The 16,700-nt window shown below is 44.1% G+C and overlaps 1 protein-coding gene across 2 annotated transcripts in view; it reads left to right on the top strand.

Moving 5' to 3' along the window:
• Positions 1-16,700, top strand: part of LOC130282380 (transmembrane protein 150A-like) — a 179,465-nt gene that overhangs the window by 124,678 nt on the left and 38,087 nt on the right. For both annotated transcript variants that reach the window (XM_056530572.1, XM_056530571.1), the window contains one exon: positions 10,760-10,827. In XM_056530572.1, the coding sequence (XP_056386547.1) occupies positions 10,760-10,827 (68 nt within the window). The remainder of the gene's footprint in view (positions 1-10,759; positions 10,828-16,700) is intronic.

Below are 16,700 nucleotides of genomic sequence, written 5' to 3'. Positions count from 1 at the left end.
TTAAAATTGTCAATTTCTGACCCCTATAACTTTTCTTTCCGCGTACAGGGCAGTAGGAGGGCTAATTTTGCGGCTTGATCTTTAGTGTTTAGCGGTACCATTTTTGTATTGATCTTACTTTTTGATCGCTTTTTACAAATTTTTTCATGATATAAAAAGTGACCAAAAATACGCTATTTTGGACTTTGTAATTTTTTTGCGCGTACGCGATTGACTGTACAGTTTAATTAACAATACATTTTTATAATTCGGACATTTCCACACATGGCGATACCATATATGTTTATTTTTATTTTCATTTACACTTTTTTTTAAATGGGAAAAAGGGGGTGATTCAAACATTTATTAGGGTAGGGGCTATAACACTGCACACACTGATCTTTTACATTGATCGTTGTTATCCCATAGGATAACATTGATCAAGGATTCTGCCGCTTGACTGCTCATCCCTGGATCTCAATCACTGAGCAGTCATTAGGCGATCTGACACGCAGGAGGCAGGTAGGGGCCCTTCTTGTGTGTTCCAGCTGTTTGGACCGCCGCCGCTGTGGCCCCGCGTTATAGAAAGGGAGCGGACTCAGGGCATACAGGTACGCCCTGCGTCCTTAAGTGGTTAAGGAGCAACTTTTCCTTTTTTTTCCCCTTCTTTTTGGTGGGTTTGTTTTGATGTATATGTGTATGTATGTGTATATATATATATATATATATGTATATATACATTTTTTTTTTACATTATTTATTATATATTTTAGTCTCCATAGCGTACTGTTAATAGCAATTATAAGATTATGTAGTTAGGTGCGTACTATGTAATATCATAGTACTGATCAGTACTATCTGCGATATTCTTGGCTTTGCAGGCTGCACAGCCATCCTGCACACCAGAGGAAGGTGAGAGACCTCTCTCTGGTGGCCATTTGCACTCATCGGACTCCTGGAAAGGGGGTCTGTTCAGTCCACCCTAACGCATCAGACCCTCTATTTTTACTATAGTTGTCGCGATCGACATTGATTACAGCATCTATAGGGTTTATGGTGGACATCAGCATTATTGTTGTGAATGTTGTACATTGAGGGGCGTGTATGGCTAACACAACCCCTGACTGTATAATCCCGCCCATCACCTGATCCCACTCCCATTATTAAAATTATGTTCACACCCAACTGTAAAAAAAAGTGTGTGATTAGGGCAGTCTAAGCTATATAATAATGCAATCTAATTTTTCGGGGTTTAGCCACATGTCCCCTTTTCACCATTTCTGATAAATGGAGTGGACTAGGCACTTCTGATGAATATGGCCACTGTTAATATGATCTGTTGGGGTGGACTTGAGCCATTCTTCTCTAATATGGATGTCCATTGATCTAACTGGCTACTTTGTAATACTCCATTCCCTCTGCTGCAAGGGAAATGCCTGGCTGACAGTGGCTTCCTGCCAGCAGAATATGATGTTTTCAAGGATGCTGAAAGCAGGGCTCGGGCTGCATCATAAAATAATTATAAATACAGTTTACTTGATACCAGATATATCCAACTTCTTATGCTGTTAGTTTTGTTCACTTTGCATGGATTTGCTACTATAATGTGAGTGTGACTTCTTTTACTTTGCACACTCCGCTATTCCTGGAAGTGTTTGTGGATGAGTTTAAAATAAGAACACACGTCTTGTTGTTAGGCTTATGCATATGACTGTGTGATAGATCTGTTGGTGATGTGGCTCATAGTCTCTACCCCAAGTTTCACATGTAAAGGCTACATGTGGGACATACTCTGTGTCAGTAAGACATTTTTCAAGCATTGTGATACTGGAAAACCCCATAAATCTCATACTATGAAATGGTTTATATAACAGTGAGCATACCACAAATTTAGAAGTGCAGAAAACATAGATAACATACTGTCTATGTATAATTATCCATGTCCTACAGATCTCACTGCAATGCAAAAAAATTGTTATAAATATTTACACGTGGCAGATACACTGCAGATTTGCTGCGGATTTTGCCTTCGCTAATGAAGCTTATTAAAAAAAAATCTGCATCAAATTCAGACTGTCTAAACTTACCCTAAGGCTGCATTAACACGTTATACCGGTATGTTGGGGCAGATTTCTTAAAGTACTGTATTACCCACCAATACTGTTCAGAAAACACAATAATAATCCAGTGGTTTAAGCCTGTATATATTTTATGCAATCAAGAAACATGGGTATTGTCATCCACCTCCTGATTCAGTGTAGACTATGTGCACGAAACTTCAGACATATATATATATATATATATATATATATATATATATATATATATAATATATATTTTATTTATTTTTTTACTTGGCAAAAGCTTTAGGCCAATGACACTTTTTTATGGGGTGGAGGGTCATTTGAGTCCCAAAGAATGGATGTATTTTGGCCCATAAATTGTTGAAAAAATCCCAGAAAAAAGGCATTTATATATCGGGGTATACCACGCACCGGCCTACAAAATGCACCCTCATTTTACCAAGGATATTTGGGTAAAAAAAGTTTTTTACCCAAATATCCTTGGTAAAATGAGGGTGCGTGTGTGTGCATGTGTATACCCCGATACACTGTTTCTGACCCCGCAGAAGCCCCCAGGAAAGGCAGGGGAGAGAGGCTGTCGCTGCCCGCTTCTCTCCCCCTGCCTTTCCTGGGGTCGAGAGCCCTGCTGCTGCCGCTTCTCTCCCCCTGGCTATCGGGGCCGCTGCCCCTTCTCTCCCCCTGGCTATCGGTGCAGCGGTGCCGATAGCCAGGGGGAGAGAAGGGGCAGCGGCACCCATTGCCGGCGCCGCTGCCCCGTTGCCTCCCCCATCCCCGGTTGTATAATTACCTGTTGCCGGGGTCGGGTCCGCGCTGCTTCTGGCCTCTGGTGTGGCGTCCCCTGCGTTGTTGCTATGCACTGCGCGGCACAATGACGAGTGACGTCACTGTTTTGGCCTGAAATACTGACTTATAGGCAGGGCCGAACAGGGAACAAAAATAGGTTCGGGGATTTTAAAATAAGCAGCCCATTTTCATGGTGGGGGTCCTTGGTTCAAGTGTCTGTCTAGCTACAACTTTGTCTGGAGAGCGACAGATTGGGTCAGACAGAATACACAATATCAGTGACCTGAGTGACGTCTCTCTTGTCCGGGCACCAGGTATTTTTCCAGCTACATCTTCCGCAGAGTCTGACACCCGTACATCATTGGTTCCTCACATTGACAGGAGATCCTCATCCTCTGTATTAAGACATTAATCATTATAATCCTGCCAAATACTGTGCCCCCCTGAAAATAATACTGCCAGAAACTGTACCCCCTTAAAATAATACTGCCACACACTGTACCCCCTGAATATAACTCTGCAATCATCCACTGTGCCCCTAAATATAATACTGCCACACACTGTACCCTCTAAATATATTATTGTCACCCACTGTACCCCATGAATATAATACTGCCACATGCTGTAGTCTCAAAACATATCCCTACTATACGCTGTACCCTGTGAATATAACTCTGCCACACACTCTGCCCATAATAATAATAATTATAGGAATACACAAAGAATAGGATGGGCACTGCAAACACCTATAAACTGAGCTGTGCACAATGAGCTAAAGGAAGCTACAAATAGTTCCTAGGTGTAGTAAGAAGTCTTGGGGTGCTAGACAGTAGTAGCAAGCATGTACAACGGTATCTTTATGCAAGAAGAAAATATCTGCACTCACCACTTAACTTCAAAGAAAATTCGGACTTCATTCAGCATAGCAGCAATGTCCATAGAAAATTCAAAAAATACACCCAGGTGAACAGGGATAGGGAGCAGCTCGCGGCTCTGCGGTCGAAGTGTTAAGGAACTACAGCACTGTATCTCGTCTGTGACGCTTCTTCCGGAAGAAGCGTCACAGACGAGAAACAATGCTGTAGTTCCTTAACACTTCGGCCGCGAGCTGCTCCCCCTCCTTGTTCACCTGGGTGTATTTTTTGATTTTTCTATGGACATTGCTGCTATGCTGAATAAAGTCTGAATTTTCTTTGAAGTTAAGTGGTGAGTGCAGACATTTTCTTCTTGCATAATAATAATAATTATACTGTCACACAGTGTTTTTTCTCAGTTCAGCTTAATCCCACCACTGCACTGTCCTCCTCCAGACCCATCTGTCCTCCTCCAGGCTCCTCTGCTCTTCTCATGCCACCTCTCTTATCCTCCTCTTGAGGCCTCCTCATCAACCCAATGCACTCCCCCACCTTCATCCTCTATCTCCTCATCACCTCAAACACTGTCACCCCCCCCCCCCCCCTGGCACCCCATCCTCAGTCTCCTCTTCACCTCATACACTTCCATGTACCCCATCCTCGTCTCCTCAGGGTGCCTGCAGCTGTTGCATTAGTTGCAGATTGATCTCTCTCCCACCAAGCGATCGCTCCAATCATTGAAGCAGACAGGCTCCCTGTCATCAGCTGACTAGTGAGTCAGGTCTCGGCCGCATTGCAAGCTGGGAAAAATCTGAGACAACAGTCATTTTGTATGCTGGCAAAAATAAATATTGGAGCGAAAATCACATAAGAATTGAGAAAACCGTCACACACAGGTACAGACATTATATGATGAACTACACTAACTTTACAGCCCCTGTAGCATAGTCAAATAAAAAAAAATTCCTGGAATACCCCTTTAACCCCTTAAGGACCCAAGACGTACTAGAACGTCCTGGCACCCTGGGCTTTAAGGACCCAAGACGTACTAGTACGTCCTGGTGTTTCTCCGGTCTCTGCCGCGCCCCGGGCAGAGATCGGAAGCGGATGCCTGCTGAAATGCTTCAGCAGGCATCCAGGGCAAACGCCGAGGGGGGGCCATGTAGGCCCCCCATGTCGGCGATCGCCGCAAATCGCAAGGGAAATCGCCCTTGCGATCTGCGGCGATACCGGGCTGATCGGGTCTCTGGGACCCGACCGCCCGGTAATTTCGCATGATCCCGGCTGTCACAGACAGCCAGGACCATGCTGAAGTATCGGAGCGAGGTGGCAAGCCTGCCACCTCCTCCGATCCCCTGCGATCTGTCGGTTAGTTAACCGACCAATCGCAGGGGGGGGGGCGGTTACTTCCTCCCGTCCTGCCCGGCCCCTTGAAGTCCGGAGAGGACGGGAGGAAGACCGGAGGACGCGGCGGGGGACGGGGGAGTGCTGGGGACCGGCCCCGGTACTTACCTCGTCCCTGAAGACCCGGATCCCGGCGATGAAGATGGCGGCGGCGGCGACAGGTGAGTTGATCTTCAGCCGCGGTCGGGCCCTTTACAGCAATGCACGTCGCCGTAAAGCGACATGCATTGCTGTAATGGGACCCTGTAAACTACAACTCCCAGCATGCCCAGACAGCCCTTGGCGTCTGGGCATGCTGGGAGTTGCAGTTTTGCAACATCTGGAGGTCCACAGTTTGGAGACCACTGTGCCCTTCCAGATGTTGCAAAACTACACATCCTCAGCATGCCCTTACTGTCCAGGCATGCTGGGAGTTGTAGTTCTGTAACATCTGGCCCTTCAGATGTTGCAGAACTACAACTCCCAGCATGCCTGGACAGTTTTGGCATACTGGGGCTGCAGCTTGGACACCACTACACAGTGGTCCCCAAACTGTTCTCCTCCAGCTGTTACGTAACCACTACTCCCAATATGCCCTTCGGCTGCCTGGGCATGCTGGGAGTTGTGGTTTTGCAACAACTGGAGGCACACTGGTTGGGAAACATTGTCTGTTTCCTAACTCAGTGTTTCCCAACTCGTGTGCCTCCAGCTGTTGCAAAACTATAACTGCCAGCATGCACTGATAGACTGTGCATGCTGGGAGTTGTAGTTTTGCACCAGCTGGAGGTCCCCCCCTGTGAATGTACAGGGTACATTCACATGGGCAGGGGGCTTACAGTGAGTATCAGGCTGCAAGTTTGCGATGCAGCAAATTTTGCGCGGCAGCTCAAACTCGTAGCGGGAAACTCTCTGTAATCCCCTGCCCGCGTGACTGTACCCTAAAAATACTACACTACGCTACACTAACACAAAATAAAATAAAAAGTAAAAAACACTACATAAACACATACCCCTACACAGCCCCCCTCCCCAATAAAAATGAAAATGTCTGGTACGCCACTGTTTCCAAATTGGAGCCTCCAGCTGTTGCAAAACAACAACTCCCAGTATTGCCGGACAGCCGTTGACTGTCCAAGCATGCTGGGAGTTTTGCAACAGCTGGAGGCACCCTGTTTGGGAATCGCTGGCGTAGAATACCCCTATGTCCACCCCTATGCAAATCCCTAATTCAGGCCTCAAATGCGCATGGCGCTCTCTCACTTCGGAGCCCTGTCGTATTTCAAGGAAACAGTTTAGGGTCACATATGGGGTATCTCCGTACTCGGCAGAAATTGCCTAACAAATTTTGGGGGGCTTTTTCTCCTTTCACCCCTTATGAAAAGGGGAAGTTGGGGTCTACACCAGCATGTTGGTGTAAAAATGCTGGTGTTGCCCTATACTTTTCATTTTGACAAGAGGTAAAGGGGAAAAAAGCCCCCCAAAATTTGTAATGCAATTTCTCCTGACTATGGAGATACCACATATGTGGGCGTAAAGTGCTCTGGGGGCGCACAACAAGGCCCAGAAGGGAGAGTGCGCCATGTACATTTGAGGTGATTTGCACAGGGGTGGCTGATTGTTACAGCGGTTTTGACAAACGCAAAAAAGAAAAAAAAAACACATGTGACCCCATTTCGGAAACTACACCCCTCACGGAATGTAATGAGGGGTGCAGTGAGAATTTACACCCCACAGGTGTCTGACAGATCTTTGGGACAGTGGGCTGTGCAAATAAAAAATTTTGTACAGCCCACTGTTCCAAAGATCTGACAGACACCAGTGGGGGGTAAATGCTCACTGTACCCCTTGTTACGTTCCTCAAGGGGTCTAGTTTCCAAAATGGTATGCCATGTGGGGGTTATTTTGCTGTTCTGGCACCATAGGGGCTTCCTAAATGCGACATGCCCCCGAGCAAAATTTGCTCTCAAAAAGCCAAATATGACTCCTTCTCTTCTGAGCATTGTAGTTCGCCCGTAATGCACTTCATGCCAACTTATGGGGTACCTACATACTCAGAAGAGATGGGGTTACAAATTTTGGGGAGCATTTTCTGCTATTAACCCTTGCAAAAATGTGAAATTTGGGGGGAAACACACATTTTAGTGAAAATGTTTAATTTTTTTTTTACATATGCAAAAGTCGTGAAACACCTGTGGGGTATTAAGGTTCATATTACCCCTTGTTACGTTCCTCAAGGGGTCTAGTTTCCAAAATGGTATGGCATGTGTTTTTTTTTTGCTGTTCTGGCACCATAGGGGCTTCCTAAATGCAACATGCCCCCCAAAAACCATTTCTGAAAAACGTACTCTCCAAAATCCCCTTGTCGCTCCTTCGCTTCTGAGCCCTCTACTGCGCCCGCCGAACACTTTACATAGACATATGAGGTATGTCCTTACTCGAGAGAAATTGGGCTACAAATACAAGTATAAATTTTTTCCTTTTACCCCTTGTAAAAATTCAAAAATTGGGTCTACAAGAAAATGCAAGTGTAAAAAATGAAGATTGTGAATTTTCTCCTTCACTTTGCTGCTATTCCTGTGAAACACCTAAAGGGTTAAAACGCTGACTGAATGTCATTTTGAATACTTTGGGGGGTGCGGTTTTTATAATGGGGTCATTTGTGGGGTATGTCTAATATGAAGACTCTTCAAATCCACTTCAAACCTGAACTTGTCCCTGAAAAATAGTGAGTTTGAAAATTTTGTGAAAAATTGGAAAATTGCTGCTGAACTTTGAAGCCCTCTGGTGTCTTCCAAAAGTAAAAACACGTCACTTTTATGATGCAAACATAAAGTAGACATATTGTATATGTGAATAAAATAAAATAAATATTTGGAATATCCATTTTCCTTACAAGCAGAGAGCTTCAAAGTTAGAAAAATGCTAAATTTTCAAATTTTTCATCAAATTTTGGGATTTTTCACCAAGAAAGGATGCAAGTTACCACAAAATTTTACCACTATGTTAAAGTAGAATATGTCACGAAAAAACAGTCTCGGAATCAGATTGATAAGTAAAAGCATTCCAGAGTTATTAATGTTTAAAGTGACAGTGGTCAGATGTTCAAAAAATGTCCGGGTCCTAAGGTGTAAAATGGCTGGGTCCTTAAGGGGTTAAGCCAGGTGACCGCTTCCTGTTGAAACTGTAGCAATATGTTCACATGGTCCAAAAGTACTGTTTTTGCAGCAACAAATATGCTGTCTCATTGCTTAAACCCTGTTCCTATTGTCTTCAATGGGAGTGGGGGAAAGTCAGAAAACATGGCTTGTGAACAACCCCCTTCCCCCAATGGTGCCTCTATCGGTGTTTAATAGTTTAGTTTGCTGCCTTGATTTGCAACCACTCTTGTATCGTTTTTCCAGTGTACCTGCACGTAGAGCTGCTGCTTCACTCTAAAAGAACAGTCACATTTTTATGTTATATGCTTATAAAGAATTCATAATCTGTGTATTTTTTTTGTAAGATTTTTTTAATTTTATTATTTTAACATTGCAATTGGACAATGAAAGTGTTAACTTTATATTTGGAACGAGGGTCCTCGGCTTCCTGTCTCCACCACATGGAAACTAGGTGAAAGGTTAATCTTCTGCAATAAAAATCCTCCTTGCTAAAAGCTTTGAAGAAGATAAATATTTTATTTAATTTTGTACTGGTGGTGATACTGGCACTGCCTTGCTCCACAAAATATCTAACCTGCTTAGACTGGCTTCTCGCATTTTTCTGGATTAGTACAGGATTTACAGCAGGTTGATGGGAGAACTCCCTTGTGAAATATTTTTTGGGGGAATTTTTAAACAACACAAAGTAACACACCAATGTATAATTGTTCTCTTACCTTTTACATGGCTAAAGCTGTACATAACCAGATTTTGTCAAGCGATCTTACCGTTTTTCTTATTTTTTTTTTTTTTTAGACTTAAAGTAGCAATAACAACTTTTTATCAGCAATTTCTATACACGCCATGCTGCCAGTTAATATAAACCATTCTATCTTTTACTATATTGGACTATACTATTGCCCATTATGACATGCTTATAATGTGTTATCAAGAAATGTTCATTAAATGTAATTTAATCTTTTAATAATTGCAAAAATTACCAAGGCATTTAAGTATGAATCCTTCTTTTGTTGTGCAAAAAACAAACAAACAAAAAAAAAACCCCACTGTGTCTGGTTTGATGACAACTAACTGCAACAGGAGCCTCCCCAACTTCTCTGTATGCAAGAGTAAAATTATATTTAAAAAAAATTGTGAGTACCCCTTTAAAGGGGTACTCCGCTGTAAAAAATAATAATTTGTAAATCAACTGGTGCCAGAAAGATGAACAGATTTGTAAATTACTTCTAGTTAATAATCTTAATTCTTCCAGTACTTATCAGCTGCTGTATGCTCCAGAGGAAGTTATTTTCTTTTTGAATTTCCTTTCTGTCTGACCACAAGTGCTCGCTGCTTACACCTCTGTCCACGTCAGGAACTGTCCAGAGCAGGAGAGGTTTTCTATGGGGATTCTCCTACTCTGGACAGTTCCTAAAATGGACAGAGGTGTCAGCAGAGAGCACTGTGGACAGACAGAAAGGAAATTCTAAATGAAAAGAACTTCCTCCGGAGCATACAGCAGCTGATAAGTACTGGAAGGATTAAGATTTTTTAATAGAAGTAATTTACAAATATGTTTATCTTTCTGGCACCAGTTGATTTAAAATAAATAAATAAATAAAAGTTTTCCAGCAGGGTGCCCCTCACTACATGCCCAGGATGCTGCAAATAAAATATAAAAAATATATATATAAACCTTAACTTACCTCCCACCACTCCCTCGTTGCTACAGATATTGCTCTCTCGTCCTTCAGCCCCGGTCTTCTTTCTGCTACTGGGGCCCAACATGTCACACTGTGCCCAGCTAATCATTGGCCCCCTCGATCGGTGTTTGGCTGAAAGGCAGTATGATATGCCAGGCTCAGGCATAAGAAAAAAAAAACAGGCTCAATACATCACTCTACCGCTCAGCCAATCACCGGCCAAGGTGAAACATTGCTGCGACCATTGATTAACTGAGTACAATGTGACATGTTAGGCCCCAGAAGCAAGAAGAAGACCAGGCCCAGAGGACAGGAGTGTGATATCTGCAGTAACTGGGCAGTGGTGTGAGATAAGGAAGGTGTGTGTGTGTGTGTTTTTTTTTTTTTTTTTGTCATCCCTCACATATAGTGATTAAAATAAATAAAATTTTACCCCTTAAAGCACCACCCTCAGATGTTTGCCAGCAGAAGGGAGTTACTATTTGTGTTGTCTGTAAAATTTCTACAAGATTGTTTTATAATCAGATTTTCTGTATGGCCCTGAAAAAATGTTATAGGAAAGTTTAATATTCAGGTTCGGTATTCCTTTAAAATGTCGTCATCTACCGTACTTTAGAAGAATTTCGTCTTCCTTCATACTTTGTCAGAGCTAATTGACAATACAACTGTAACTTATTATAACCACAGCAAATGATTGTAATATATGGGAAATCTACTAATGGTACTCTTTACAGCTTAAAACCAGAGATTACATTTATTGTAAGAAAAATTCCATGGTGCTGCTGTCAGAAACCTATTTGCATACATTAAACTGCTGTTTTCTTCTTTTCTTCTAGCAAATGTGGAAACCTTCCTCCAGAGAGCTGTTTCTTTAGCCTTATATGCAGTCTAGGGGCATTTATGGGTAAGTGGATATGTTCCAAAAAATCTAGTAATGTGTGGTGTGTTAATGTATGTATGACATCATCAGGGGCGGTAGTAATTGAAAAATTAAGAGAAAAATGCGATGTTCCATAGAACACATGGTACAGTATACTGTATATGGCCTATTAAAAGAGCATCTCCATTAGTGCCAGGCATAGCAAATGTGCAGCTGCATAGAACCCATTAGGAAGGGGGCCCATTATGGTGTGGTGGTGTTTTTAAAGAAATCAGCTGTTTTTCTAATCCTGGAAGACCCTTCAAATAACAGCTTCTTTTCATGGCTCACAATTAGACTTGTTATTGTTGCAAATTGTGCAAAGTTTTTTGTGCCAAAGGTGGCCTAAAAATAGTTATTTTAGGAGTAAAAAAAATGTGTTTTAAAAATAGACTTAAAGGGGTACGCAGCCCCTAGACATCTTATCCCCTATCCAAAGGATAGGGGATAAGATGTCTGATCGCGGGGGTCCCGCTGCTGGGGACCCCCGGGATCTCTGCTGCAGCACCCCACTCAAGGGCATAGCCAGAAACCACAGGGCCCCGGTGCGAAAAATTGCCTTGGGCCCCCCTACCGCCTGACGAGCCTCTTCCCCAATCCCGGACGACCCCTTACTCAGCTGCACAAAGATATCAGTGACTGCAGCACTGATGGGACACATATAGTTGTGTATTCTCCTGACTGTGTCCCATCAGTGCTGTAGTCACTGATATCTTTGCCCCTTTGTCCCTGCCTGTTAGTCACTTATATAGTTGTGTATTCTCCTGACTAAGTGACTAAATGGCAGGGCCAGACAGACAAAACAGGCATTGAAGAATAATACGCCAATTTTTCTGGTGGGGGTCCAACTGCTGGGACCCCCACCAATCACTAATCAGCTGTTGTAAAGCTATAACTCCCATCATGTCTAGAGAGCCTCAGGCATTATAGGAGTTGTAGTTTTTCAACAGCTGGAGAGCCATAGATTAGGGTACAGCGTCACCCATCATCCCTGCAGAACTTACAACTGACTCCAGCTCTGATGGGACAGTCAGGAGAAAACACAATGATATCACTGACCTGAGTGACGTCTTCTCTGTTGTCTTTCTTTCCTTCTCCATCTGGTCCAGACGTCAGGACATCTTCCAGCTCCATCTTCTCTGCAGAGTCTGACACCCGGACATCATAGGTTCTCACTTTGTCAGTAGATCCTCATCCTCTGTATGAAGACAATAATCATTATTATTCTGTTAAATACTGTACCCCCCTGAATATAATCCTGCCACACACTGTACCCCTGAATATAATCCTGCCACACACTGTACCCCTAAATATAATCCTGCCACACACTGCACCCCTGAATATAATATTGCCACACACTGTACCCCTGAATATAATACTGCCCCACATCGTGGCCCTGAATATAATATTGCCACACACTGTGCCCCTGAATATAATACTGCCACACACTGTACCCCTGAATATAATACTGCCACACACTGTACCCCTGAATATAATCCTGCCACACACTGTACCCCTGAATATCATCCTGCCACACACTGTACCCCTGAATGTAATCCTGCCACACACTGTACCCCTGAATGTAATCCTGCCACACACTGTACCCCTGAATATAATCCTGCCACACACTGTACGCCTGAATATAATCCTGCCACACACTGTACGCCTGAATATAATACTGCCACACACTGTGTTCCTGAATATAATAATGCCATACACTGTGCCCCTGAATATAATACTGCCACACACTGTGCCCCTGAGTATAATACTGCCACACACTGTGCCCCTGAATATCAACCCTCAAAAATAACCATGCTATACACTGTAACCACCCACACATCATACATACATACATACATACATACATACATACATATATCTTGCTTACACACATCTAGCTTTCATACACACACACATCATTCATACACACATCATACATACAGTACATAAACGCATCATTCATACACATGCCACCTCCGGACCCCCCCCCCAACACATGCATAATGCATACATACACACACATCTTACATACACATACATCATACATACACCCGCCGTCTGCAGATCCCTCTGCATAATTCATCTCCACACATCATACATACATCCTTCTAGCTTACACACATCTCCACACATCATACATATACATCTTGCTTTACACACATCTATCATTTATACACACACATCATTCATACATCATACATACAGTACATCCACATACATCATTTATACACACGCTGCCTCTGGACCCCCCACACATACATAATACATACACATAAATAAACACATCATACATACACCCGCCGCCTCCAGATCCCCCCAACATAGTACATGTCCACACATCATACATATACATCTTGCTTACACACATCTATCATTTATACACACACATCATACATACAGTACACATACATCATTCATACACACGCCGCCTCTGGACCCCCCACACATGCATAATACATACACATCATACATATACATTCACCCGCCGCCTCCAGATCCCCCAACAAAATACATGTCCACACATCATACATATATCCTTCTAGCTTACACACAACATTTATCATTCATACAACATAAATACAGTATATACACACATCATTCATACACACGCTGCCTCCAGACCCCAAATCCCCCCCCTCCTCTATACCCCAAATCTCATATCATCCTTCCCCTCCCCCCCCTCCTCTGGACCCAATATCTCATATCATCTCCTCCCCCCCCCCTCCTCTGGACCCCATATCTCATATCATCTCCCCCCCCCCTCCTCTGGACCCCATATCTCATATCATCCCTCCCCCCCCCTCCTCTGGACCCCATATCTCATATCATCCCTCCCCCCGCCCTCCTCTGGACCCCATATCTCATATCACCCCCCCTCCTCTGGACCCCATATCTCATATCACCCCCCCTCCTCTGGACCCCATATCTCATATCACCCCCCCCTCCTCTGGACCCCATATCTCATATCACCCCCCCCCCTCCTCTGGACCCCATATCTCATATAACCCCCCCCCCCTCCTCCTCTGGACCCCATATCTCATATCATCCCCCCCCCCTCCTCTGGACCCCATATCTCATATCATCCCTCCCCCCCTCCTCCTCTGGACCCCATATCTCATATCACCCCCCCCCTCCTCTGGACCCCATATCTCATATCATCCATCCCCCCCTCCTCTGGACCCCATATTTCATATCATCCCGACCCCATATCTCATATCATCCCTCCCCCCCCTCCTCTGGACCCCATATCTCATATCACCCCCCCTCCTCTGGACCCCATATCTCATATCACCCCCCCCCCCTCCTCTGGACCCCATATCTCATATCATACCTCCCCCCCTCCTCTGGACCCTATATCTCATATCATTCCCCCCTCCCTCCCTCCTCTGGACCCCATATCTCATATCATTACCCCCTCCCTCCCTCCTCTGGACCCCATATCTCATATCATCCCTCCCCCCCCCACTCCTCTCCTCTGGACCCCATATCCTCATATCACCCCCCCCCCCCCAGTAGTCAGGTAGTCTCGTCAGATTTTTATATTAGGACGCCCCCCCCCCCCTCCCTCCCTCCCTCCCCTCCAGTAGACCATTGTTTCCCAACCAGGGTGCCTCCAGCTGTTGCAAAACTACAACTCCCAGCATGCCTGGCATGCTGGGAGTTATAGTTTTGCCACAGCTGGAGGCACTCTGGTTGGGAAACACTGCAGTAGACAGTCCCCTTCACTTACCAGGTGGCTGCATCCAGCAGTGCACCACATTTCATCGACGATGCTGCTGCTGTAGGAGTCGGAGGCAAAATACACCGCCTCTGGTCATTCATTGCTCCTCAGTGTCCCGGGTCCATTCGCATCGAAGTTGAGATAACTTACGCAGCTCCACCAGATGACGAGTGGTGCGCGGCCATACAGAAACGGCGGCCGCGTAATGACGTAGAGCTTATTGACGCCCCCTTGCTCTAAATTGTGGGAACGTCATTACGCAGCCACCGTATCTGTATGGCCGCGCACCGCTCGTAAGCTGGGGGAGGAGCCTCTGCGCAGCAGTGAAAGGTATTTCATGCTCTGTCTGATGCAATCAATCTGGGGACGCCAGATCGGCACAATGAATGAAAGCCGGAGGCAGAGCGGCTTGCAGCGGCGGGCCCGGGCGACTTGCTGGCAGTGGCGGGCCCGGGACCTGTTGCTGTAGCATAGCAAAGCATAGTATAGTGGCAGGGGGGCCGCGCAGGCCCCCCGGGCTACGGGCCCAGTCGCGATTGCGACCACTATAGCTACGCCACTGACCCCACTGTCATTACTGCACAGAGCTAACTAGCTCAGTGCGTAATGATGTGCAGGAGCATCGTGACATCATGGCTCCTCCCCCTTAATGCAAGTCTATGGAAGGGGGTGTGACGGCAGCCACACCCCCTCCAATAGATTTGTATTAAGGGGGCTAATGGGCTCTGTGCAGTAATGACAGCGGGGTACTTTGGATAGGGGATAAGAAGTCTAGGGGTGGAGTACCCCTTTAACTTTTTTTAAACTATTACATTGTATTGAATACACTGATACTAAATGTTATGGTCGTAATTGTTACCGTCTTAAAATAAGTGTCAACTTTTACAGCCATTTACCTGCCAAAATATGGCTGCACTAAGGACATACTTTTTGCTGTTTAGAGCCCCAAATTACATGCCAAACTTAAGAGCAATTGTTCGTGCTATAGATTTTACTAGAGCTAAAAATGTCTGAAAAAGTATCCTAAAAAAAGGGCATATTTTATGGATGGAAAAAAAAATTGCAGATGTTTTTGTAGATGTATTTCTTCATATCAAAGTGCAGTTATCATAGCTTTGGTAAATGTTTTAGTTGATGGCATATTATACTGTTTTGTATTAAGTTTCTTATTTTTATAAGTAATTGAGGTAATCACAAAGATTCATTTCTTCAATTTACCGCATACCACCCAGCTTGTAGAGGGGAAGGGTTGTGTGACATTTAGCATTTTGCTTTTAAATGTACATAAGAGAACTAGCCATAGGCTCCTGTCCTCGCCGTGATAGAAGATAAGCATTACTTGTATTGCATGTGATCAACAAGTGAAGAAATACTCTGAATGGCTCCTTGTATTCCCTGACTTGTATTTTTTTGAATTGAGCATGTGGTTTCTTTCAGATGATGCCATTATATATTGTGATATTCCACTCGTGGTGTATTTTTATTAACTGTTGCAGATTTGCTGTGGGTTTTACCCCTTTCACTGCAAGACATCTAGATTTTCTCTGTCTGTGGTATTTCCTTAAGTCCCATCCTGTACTTATGTAGTTTGGATTATCTCAATATGAAGTGATCACATATCCACAGGATACATGTTAACTAACTGATCAGTGAGGATTTGACTGTTGCGACCCCCACCAGTCATAAGAATGGAGTCCAAGCCCACTCGCCATCAGGGCATCATTCATGGAGTAGACATAGGACCTCTATGCCAACATGTTTCTCTGAGACAACTAGTTTTTTTTTTATGTCACTTTTGTGGGGTGCATAAAGTTAATAGAAATAAAGTGAGATGGGATGAACAAAATCAACAATTCTAGCATTGTTTTTGTTTTACATGTTTTCCTTCGGTACAAATTAAATATTATCAAGATGTATTCTGTCATAGGGCAGTGAGGGGTTAATTACATAGTAAAGGTTACCATTGTATAGCCTGTACTTAGTAATAAGGTCAGTAGGTCATATGTGAATCAATCCATAAAAATATACGATAATGGCAAATGATTGACTCCAATTGGGGTTATTTTCTGCTGGACCTTTTGGTGCCTATGATCGTGATAGACACTTGGGTCTGGTAGTACAGTCCAAATCAATCCAG

The sequence above is a fragment of the Hyla sarda genome, chromosome 7, assembly GCF_029499605.1.
Source record: "Hyla sarda isolate aHylSar1 chromosome 7, aHylSar1.hap1, whole genome shotgun sequence".
NCBI classification, from domain to species: domain Eukaryota; kingdom Metazoa; phylum Chordata; class Amphibia; order Anura; family Hylidae; genus Hyla; species Hyla sarda.
The sequence above is the reverse complement of the archived record's forward strand: the minus strand, read 5'-3'. Positions and strand labels throughout refer to the sequence as shown.